Source organism: Tachysurus vachellii, chromosome 13 (assembly GCF_030014155.1).
Source record: "Tachysurus vachellii isolate PV-2020 chromosome 13, HZAU_Pvac_v1, whole genome shotgun sequence".
In the NCBI taxonomy this organism is placed as follows: Eukaryota; Metazoa; Chordata; class Actinopteri; order Siluriformes; family Bagridae; genus Tachysurus; species Tachysurus vachellii.
Window position 1 is genome coordinate 705001 of NC_083472.1, and position 10000 is coordinate 715000.

The 10000-nt window shown below is 43.8% G+C and overlaps 2 protein-coding genes across 2 annotated transcripts in view; both read left to right on the forward strand.

Moving 5' to 3' along the window:
- The window catches only part of wwp2 (WW domain containing E3 ubiquitin protein ligase 2), a 33666-nt gene extending 27148 nt beyond the window's left edge, over positions 1-6518 (forward strand). Inside the window, exons 17-24 of the mRNA XM_060885791.1 lie at positions 392-547; positions 1950-2083; positions 2661-2801; positions 3005-3125; positions 3281-3385; positions 3756-3852; positions 4125-4197; positions 6206-6518. Coding sequence (XP_060741774.1) covers positions 392-547; positions 1950-2083; positions 2661-2801; positions 3005-3125; positions 3281-3385; positions 3756-3852; positions 4125-4197; positions 6206-6305 — 927 coding nt within the window. The 3' untranslated portion in view covers positions 6306-6518. The remainder of the gene's footprint in view (positions 1-391; positions 548-1949; positions 2084-2660; positions 2802-3004; positions 3126-3280; positions 3386-3755; positions 3853-4124; positions 4198-6205) is intronic.
- A 2385-nt stretch (positions 6519-8903) lies between these two features.
- adat1 (adenosine deaminase tRNA specific 1) overlaps positions 8904-10000 on the forward strand; it is a 4208-nt gene continuing 3111 nt past the window's right edge. Inside the window, exons 1-2 of the mRNA XM_060885354.1 lie at positions 8904-9148; positions 9781-9849. Coding sequence (XP_060741337.1) covers positions 9007-9148; positions 9781-9849 — 211 coding nt within the window. The 5' untranslated portion in view covers positions 8904-9006. The remainder of the gene's footprint in view (positions 9149-9780; positions 9850-10000) is intronic.

Sequence of the window (10000 nt, forward strand, 5' to 3'; positions counted from 1 at the left end):
TGTGTCTCATACGTTTCATTCTTGTATTCATTTGTATGTAACCTACAGAAGCCACACCTCCTTCATTAGCACTGTTTGAGTTAGTGTGTGTTTTATTCATTCAGTTTCAGTTCACTTTATTTGTGTAGAATCTTTAACAATGGATTTTGTCTCAAAGCAGCTTGAATCAACATTTTAACATTTTTTCTCCCCTTTATCTGTCTGTCCCTCTGTCTGTCTATCTCTTCCCTGTTTATCTCTTCCTCCTTGTTTCTGTCTCTCTGTCTACCACATCTGTCTCTCTCCCCTTGTCTGTCTGTCTGTCTCTCTCCCTGTCCATCTGTCTGTCCCTCTCCCTGTTTATCTGTCTGTCCCTCCCCGTGTCCATCTGTCTGTCTCTCTCCACAGAGAGTGGTTCTTTCTGCTGTCCCATGAGGTGTTGAACCCGATGTACTGTCTGTTTGAATATGCCGGTAAAAATAACTACTGCCTGCAGATAAACCCCGCCTCCTCCATAAACCCTGACCACCTCACTTACTTTCGCTTTATTGGTCGCTTTATCGCCATGGTGAGTACAATTACTCACAATTCTCTTAGTATAAGTATATTTTTTCATTTCCTGATGTGCTAAAATCTAAATGTTTTCTAATTCAATACTTTTCAGGTATTTCTGTTTTTATTTTCATCTTTTTACAAACAGCCCCCGAAAAAAAAAAAGTTAGCCCCGCCCCAATTTAGACCACACCCTCAAACGTCGAAAGCTAATCTTTTAGCAAAGCTGCAGTTTTGCGTGTGTGTGTGTGTGTGTGTTATGGAGTGAATAGCTGCTTTATTCACCACAGCCCCACCTCCCCCTTCTCCTCCCTCACATCTCCATTAAACCCAGCTAAGTCTGGGGGCCCCTCCGCCCAACACACACACACACACACACACACACACGTTCTGCATGAGCTCAGCACCGCACCCAGCCTATACCCGCCAGCACACACACTATATTTAGTCTGTAGTTTTGGACACGGACACACACACACACACTCCTCAACACACTGTTCTTTTCTCTACACCCCCAGTTCACTTCAGTTCCATTTTATCTTCTACAGCTCTTTTAACAACAATCTACTCAGTTACCTCAGAGAAGAGCTACGTTAATAAACCAAGCGGTTTTCATCTAAGACTTAAAGACAGAGCTTGTGGTCTAACTAGAGTTTGTTCATATACCAACAGGAACATCCAGACAGCACGTCAGAACCGTAGTCCAACCTAACATGAGCTAGTCTGTCTTTAAGAAGGTTTCATTTCTTGTCTTAATGATAATTCTGAGATGAAAGACGTCCATCATCCGAGTGATTTTATCTTCGTGAGCTTCAAATGAAAGGCTGGAGTCGATAATCACACCAGGGTCTTTTACTGCTGCACGTGATGAAACAGAAAGATCATCCAGAGTTACTGTGTAAACATACAGCTTGTTTCTGGCTGCCTGTGGTCCTGCTAGAAGTTCTGTATCGCCAGAAGAGTAGGAGGAAGTTATTCAGCATCCAGTGTCCAATGTCTTTTACACATTCCTTAAGTTTATTGAGCTGCTGTCTGTCATCTGGCTTTGCTGAAACTTACAGCTGTGTGTCATTAGTATCACACTGGAGGCTAATCTATGTTTATGAATAATTGTACCCAGAGATGTACAGAGATGTAGTGGCTTAAAACAGAACCTTGTGTAACACCAGAGTATTTAGTCGTTTACTACTTTACCCAAAACTTTCTGAGTACTGTGATGAAGCCTTAATCACGACTGAAAGACTGAACGGATATTGTTTCTGAGATATGAGATTAGCTGCTAATTCTTCTAGCGTCTTAGAGATGAAGGAGATTTTAGCGTCAAGATCTGTTTCTTAATCATCAGTTTGGGTCACCTTTCATTTATGAAGGTAGTTATTTAATTTCTTTCTGAAATGTGTGTGTGTGTGTGTGTGCAGGCACTGTATCATGGGAAGTTTATCGATACAGGCTTCACTCTGCCTTTCTACAAGCGCATGCTGAATAAAAAACCCACACTGAAGGATCTGGAGTCCATCGACCCCGAGTTCTACAACTCCATCGTCTGGGTCAAGTCAGTGTCCTTACAAACTCCCACTCACACCTCCCTTACATCTCCACCTGCACCTGATCACACCATCTTTACCTCTTTATCTACACCTTCTCACTTCTGCCTTTCAGCCTTCCTCCTCATCTGACCCACACCATTATCAACATGGGCACTCTCACCTTGTTACCACAATTCTTAGCGCCTCCCCTCAATCCTAAGTCTTTATCTTCTCTTTCACAACCCCATGATCCTCTCCTCAACTCCACTTACACTTCCTCACTTGTACAAATCCATCCTTGGCTCCACCCTTGCACCAACTCAAATAATTACACACCAACTCACATGCTGATGCTAGTCATGTGACCTTTTAACTAGGTTCAATGTCATTGGAGTGATAGTGCACACAGTGGTTAAAATGTCACATTGAAAGCTCTGTGTATGTGTGTGTGTGTATGTGTGTGTGCGTGTGTGTGTGTGTGTGTGTGTGTGTGTGTGTGTGCGTGTGCGTGTGCGTGTGCGTGTGCGCGTGCGCGTGCGCGTGCGTGTGTGTGCGTGTGTGTGCGTGTGTGTGCGTGTGTGTGCGTGTGTGTGTGCATCACAGGGAAAACGATGTGGAGGAGTGTGGAGTTGAGCTGTATTTTGCACAGGACATGGAGATTTTGGGGAAGGTGTCCACACACTCGCTGAAGGATGATGGTGAGAACCTGCTCGTCACTCAGGAGAACAAGGAGGAGTATATCAGGTACTGACTCCGCCTCTACTCTCACTAACGCCACCTCCCTTCCAAACTAGTGGTCCCCCTGTACAGCCAAACTGCACTCATTACACTCATTACACTCATTATAGTTACTATTTTACTGAGATTTAATATTTGCAGTAATGTTGAATTGCGTGTGTGTATGTGTGTGTGTGTGTGTGTGTGTGTGTGTGGCTGGGTGTGTTAAGTTTGCTGACAGACTGGCGGTTCTCCCGGGGAGTGGAGGAACAGACCAAAGCGTTTCTAGATGGTTTTAATGAAGTTGTTCCACTTGAATGGCTTCGTTACTTTGATGAGAAGGAGCTGGAGGTGGGAGGAGCTAACACAAACCACGCCCATTTTGCCACTAAGCAACATTTCACAACTGACATTAATATGAGCTTTACATACCTGTGAGCCCACAGTAATATGTGTGTGTGTGTGTGTGTGTGTGTGTGTGTGTGTGTGTGTGTGTGTGTGTGTAGCTGATGCTGTGTGGGATGCAGGAGATTGATCTGAGTGACTGGCAGAAAAACACCATCTATCGGCATTACACTAAGAACAGCAAACAGATCCACTGGTTCTGGCAGGTAACTGTGTGTGTCCGTGTGTGTGCTTGTGTGTCCGTGTGTGTGCTTGTGTGTCCGTGTGTGTGCTTGTGTGTCCGTGTGTGTGCTTGTGTGTCCGTGTGTGCTTGTGTGTGCTTGCATGTCCGTGTGTGTGCGTGCGTGTCCGTGTGTGTGCTTGTGTGTGCTTGTGTGTGCTTGTGTGTGCTTGCATGTCCGTGTGTGTGCTTGTGTGTCCGTGTGTGTGCTTACATTAGATCTAATCAGTCAGCATGATTGACGTTTACAGATACAATGCTGTTAGATCTCATGCCAGATGGGCTTGAGGCTGTTGGGGCTGTAACCATGACAACACAGCCATGTACTCAGACTCATGAGTTGTGTGTTGCTGTAGGTTGTGAAGGAGATGGACAATGAGAAAAGGATTCGCCTGCTGCAGTTTGTCACAGGAACATGTCGGCTGCCTGTGGGAGGATTCGCTGAGCTGATAGGTAAAGTCCATATAACAATAATACTGATGATGATGATGATGATGATGATGAGGTGTTGACTCACCAGTTAGGTTTGATAAACACAAAAAAGCCCCAAACTGAACTAATTTCCGTCCATCTCATTAGTCTCAGCAGTTACTTCCATTACAAAGTGCAGTGCAGTGAATGTAATGCTGCTTTGTCCTCAGTGTTTGAGTCATTTAGTGATCATCAGTAAATAAAGAGTAACTGTGTGTGTGTGTAACTCACACACTGTGTCTGATGTTCCTCAGGGAGTAACGGACCACAGAAGTTCTGCATCGACAAAGTGGGCAAGGAAACATGGCTGCCGAGGAGCCACACCTGGTAAGAGACCTCTGATCTGCTACATCACACACTGCACATCACACACTGCACATCACACACTGCACATCACACACTGCACATCACACACTGCACATCACACACTGCACATCACACACTGCACATCACACACTGCACATCACACACTGGACATCACACACTGCACATCACACACTGCACATCACACACTGCACATCACACACTGCACATCACACACTGCACATCACACACTGCACATCACACACTGCACATCACACACTGCACATCACACACTGCACATCACACACTGCACATCACACACTGCACATCACACACTGCACATCACACACTGCACATCACACATCACACACTGCACATCACACACTGCACATCACACACTGCACATCACACACTGCACATCACAAACTGGACATCACACACTGCACACTGGACACCACACATGGCACACTGGACATCACACCCTGGACATCACACACCACACACTGGACATCACACACCACACACTGGACATCACACATCACACACTGCACACCACACACTGGTGTTGTGATTTTGACTTGTAAGGAACATGAGTGGCTGTAGATACAGGGTTAGTAATTACTTATTAATAACATTAAATACTGTATACTTTTGTGTTTACTTCAAGAATGTCTGATTTATTTATATAAATTTTATACAAAACATTTCCATGACATTTACAGCAGTAGGATAGATGATGTAGTAATGATGAGATGTGGTACTTTTATTGATAGATCAGTTCTGAAAAACACCCTGAGAAAAAGAGGTGACATATGACTAAAATCATCAGGGTTCCCACACGTCCTGGAAAACCTGGAAATCCTGGAAAATTAATGACCAATGTTCCAGTCCTGGAAAACACATGGAAAATGAGAGAAAACATAAATTTTCCTGGAAAAAATCTTGTTGTCCTGGAAAATTATTATTTTTAAATGTTCTTGATCATTTAAAGTACAGTTTCCAACTGGTCGAAACAATTAACGTTAGTAACAGAAAGCGCTCTGTTCAGGGACGCTGAGTTTTGACGGGTTTTTTGTTATGCTGTTTAATCTCGCTGTGACGGATGACGCTGTCTTGTGTTGGCGGTTCCAGGCGCTAGGAATGATTTAAGTGCTCGAATGTTTTCAGCAAATGGTGACGGGTAACCAGGGTATATTAACCTTGTTAATCTGAATATCATGTGCAAGGAGAATGTACAGCAAACTAAAGCATGCATGACGGGATTGGCCTGAGAAAGGAAAGGGTATTAATATGTGCGGTCTTTTTATTTTTTTTCATTCATTCATTCATTTTCTACCGCTTATCCAATCTACTCGGGTCACGGGGAGCCTGTGCCTATCTCAGGCATCATCGGGCATCAAGGCAGGATACACCCTGGACGGAGTGCCAACCCATCACAGGGCACACACACACACTCTCATTCACTCACACACTACGGGCAATTTTCCAGAGATGCCAATCAACCTACCATGCATGTCTTTGGACCGGGGGAGGAAACCGGAGTACTCGGAGGAAACCCCCGAGGCACGGGGAGAACATGCAAACTCCACACACACAAGGCGGAGGCTGGAATTGAACCCCCAACCCTGGGGGTGTGAGGCAAACGTGCTAACCACTAAGCCACCGTGACCCCCCCTTTTTATTTTATAAATGTTTAAATTTCATTCACATGACAAATTGTCTTTAAAAGTATAGTTAAGTAATAGCCATAAAGTGTACGTTGTTTTTAAGACTTCTGGAGAGAAGAACATGTTACTTTAGGCTGTGAAAATGTGATCCTTGTCTTTTTTTGCTAAATTTGAAATGTCCTGGAAAAGTCCTGGAAAATGATCTCTGAAAAAGAGTGGGAACCCTGAATCATGCATAAGTAATAATAATGTTTTTCATAGAGATGCCTTTCTAAGTCTCAAAGTCATTGTGTGGAAGTTTCTATAAAGATTTAAGTAAAAATTGTGGGCGTGTCTGAATAAAGTCTGTGTTCATTCTCCTGCAGCTTTAATCGTCTGGACCTGCCACCATATAGGAACCTGGAACAGCTGCGTGAGAAACTTCTGTTTGCCATCGAGGAGACCGAGGGCTTCGGTCAGGAGTGAGCGCATGAACTGTGGACTAGACACCGAGGTCTTGAAGATGGGGACAAGACCACAGACCAATATACCGCTTTGCACCATGAACACAGGATCTTAACACTCTGACATGCATTTACGCTAATTTAAAACATAATAATAATACAATTCTATTTATGTAGCAAAAGACCAAACTTTACAGAATGAAATGTTTAAATCGCATAGAAAACTGTAAAGCCTAATTAATCGCTGAAAAGCCTTTAAAACCATCACCATGGCAACACTTCCTGGACCAAACGCAAAAGAAAATCTTAGGCTTTGTCCCTTTAAGTCTCCTGTAGGTGGTGCCACAGCCTCAGAATCCCATTGCGAGGGAATCAGCATCACAAACGATTAAATAAAACCATTATAGAGATAATTCACAATGAACACATCACACCTGGATCACGGGAGAGACAGCGAGCCTCAGTCACACTGACAGAGAGGGAAAAAACTAGTGTACATAAGTCTCTCTCTCACACACACACACACACACACTCATACACAGATAGATCAGGAGTGTGTGGTGACCTAGCAACCAGCAGTGAACTTGAGTTAAGGGGGTGTGAATGCAGGTGGACCAGGTTAAATGTACATGAGTGACTGAGAGAGAGCATGTGTGTGTGTGTGTGTGTGTGTGTGTGTCTGTGTGTGCGCTGTAAAAAGGAAATGGCTCAAAAATAATTTTATTCCTAAGTTTTGTATTTGATTTGTGTTTAATTGTGAGACAATGTGTTCCTGTACAGAGTGTGTGTGAGCATGAGAAGAGGAGAGTGTGTGAGCGAAAGCAACTGGTGTACAAACGTCCATAATTAAACACTGTGTACAGAACATCTGTGTGTTGAATTAATTAAAGCTGGAGCTAAGATGTATAATCTCATACGCACACACACACACACACACACTCTCTAATCATCTACTGAAGTCATATTACACACTTTTGTGTGCGAGCATATGTGTGCAAGTGTATTTGCATGTGTGCATACACGTTTGTTGTGTGTGTGTGCGTGTATGCATGTTTGTGTGTGCATGTGCATACACACTAGGGGCCTCAAGGACAGACAATTGTGTGTGTGTTCAGTAAACACTAGAGCTCAGTGTGTTTGCACACTTGTGTGTCATGCGGTCAGAAGTGTTTGAGATGTGAAGCTTCATGATGCTCCGTGATCCACCTCCGGCTGGATACTGACAGCAAGACGACTTCGCCCAACTTTACTAAACACACACTGCTGTGTGTTTACACACGCACAGGGTGTGTGATCTGACTGCAGCTCGTCTGCTGCACATCCACCATCTCTACAGATGGAAACATGACTGTATTTTTTTTTGCTGTAGCATGTGATGTGAACCTATGTCATACATTTAATTAGATGATGTACAAAAGTAGTGTTTTAATTAAATAAACACAAAGATGAAGATGAGGCTGAAAGATTAAGAAAAAGATGCAGAGCTGGAAAAGAGGAAGAAAAACTAATTAATATTAGAGCTGTAATACAACCTCAATGATGATAAGATGCAGAAACGGTGAGTTAATAATTCACTTCAATTCAGAAAATGCACAAAATGATTCACTTGTGATGTGGTGTGCTGAGGACGTGTCCCGTCACACACTGAGGACGTGTCCCGTCACACACTGAGGACGTGTCCCGTCACACACTGAGGACGTGTCCCGTCACACTGAGGACGTGTCCCGTCACACTGAGGACGTGTCCCGTCACACACTGAGGACGTGTCCCGTCACACTGAGGACGTGTCCCGTCACACACTGAGGACGTGTCCCGTCACACTGAAGACGTGTCCCGTCACACACTGAGGACGTGTCCCGTCACACACTGAGGACGTGTCCCGTCACACACTGAGGACGTGTCCCGTCACACACTGAGGACGTGTCCCGTCACACACTGAGGACGTGTCCCGTCACACACTGAGGACGTGTCCCGTCACACACTGAGGACGTGTCCCGTCACACTGAGGACGTGTCCCGTCACACACTGAGGACGTGTCCCGTCACACACTGAGGACGTGTCCGTCACACACTGAGGACGTATCCCGTCACACACTCAGTGTTCCAGAGAGATCACTGATTAAACATGTGTAATAAGACTCACACCGTTCATTTCCTTCAACAAACACCTGAGCAAAAGGCAGTAAAATGTCAAATATTTTAGAGAAAAAAGAGACAGAGAGAGAGAGAGAGAGAGAGAGAGAGAGAGAAGGAAAGAGAGAGAAGGACAGATAAAGAGACAGAGAGAAAGAGAGAGAGAGAAGGAAAGATAAAGAGAGAGAGAGAGAAGGAAAGAGAAAGAGAGATAAAGAGAGATAAAGAGAGAGAGAGAGAGAAGGAAAGATAAAGAGAGAAAGAGAGATAAAGAGACAGACTAAAATATAAAGTAGTAACTATAAAACAAACGGCTCGACAGCGCCCTCTATGTTCTGTATGAAGTGAGACCGGAAGTTCTGGGTTTCTTCATCCTGTGTGTAGAGGAAGTGCCGTTAGTGGATTAACCCAGTAACAGTGTTACAGACACTTACAGTAACAGACACTTACAGTTACAGACACTTACAGTTACAGACACTTACACTTACAGACACTTACAGACACTTACAGTAACAGACACTTACAGTAACAGACACTTACAGTTACAGACACTTACAGTAACAGACACTTACAGTAACAGTACAGAGTAAGATGTGGGACCCGGATGAAGTGGCCCGGATGTGTTATGATCGCTACACGGCGCTTCCTCCGAGAGGGAAACCGGAAGCAGGTCGTCAGTGGACTCAGCTAGCGGCGGTGGTTCAGGTCACGTGCTGTCCGGAAACGAACACCGGTGGGTGCGCGCGCAGTTTCCACACCGTTAACGGATACATAAACATATTGTAACATTATACAACAACATCTGTATAAACATCTGTATAAACATCTGTATAAACATCTGTATAAACATCTGTAACACACCTTCATCACAACAGCTGTATAAACACACCATCTACTGATGTGTTAATATAAACATATCAGTACAAAACTAAAGCTTATATACAAATACACACACACACACACACACACACACACACACACACACACACACACACTGGAGACTCCTTCAATACAGCATAGACACACACAAGAGCAAACAAGAAGACATTATACTCTGATATATTGTGATCTTTCTCAGGTTGTGTATTAATGTGTATTAGTGTGTATTAGTGTGTATTAGTATTTATATTGTACCTGCTCCTGTGATATGTTTTCGATTATGTTCAATATATTGGGAGCATATTTCTGATATTATTATATATTATATATTATTTTTAAAAGATAAAAATGTCCCATTTAGAAGCATAAGGACCTTGAGAAATAAGTGTAGTTTGTTTACCACTTGCTTTAGGTCACACACAGAGGTTGAGTCTATTTATATACACACACACAGTGTAATGACACCGTCACATTTTTGTTTATCAGTGCTGAAGGAGGTGGTGGCTTTGGGAACGGGAACCAAGTGCGTTGGGCGCAGTGCTATGAGCCCTAAAGGTGAACACATGTACACCCTAAAGACTGGTGTGTGTGTGTGTCAGTGTGTGTGTGTGAATGCGTGAGTGCATGTGTTAATGCGTGTGAGTGTGTGTGAGTGTGTGTGTGTGTGTGTGTGAAATGCGTGAGTGCATGTGTGTTAATGCGTGTG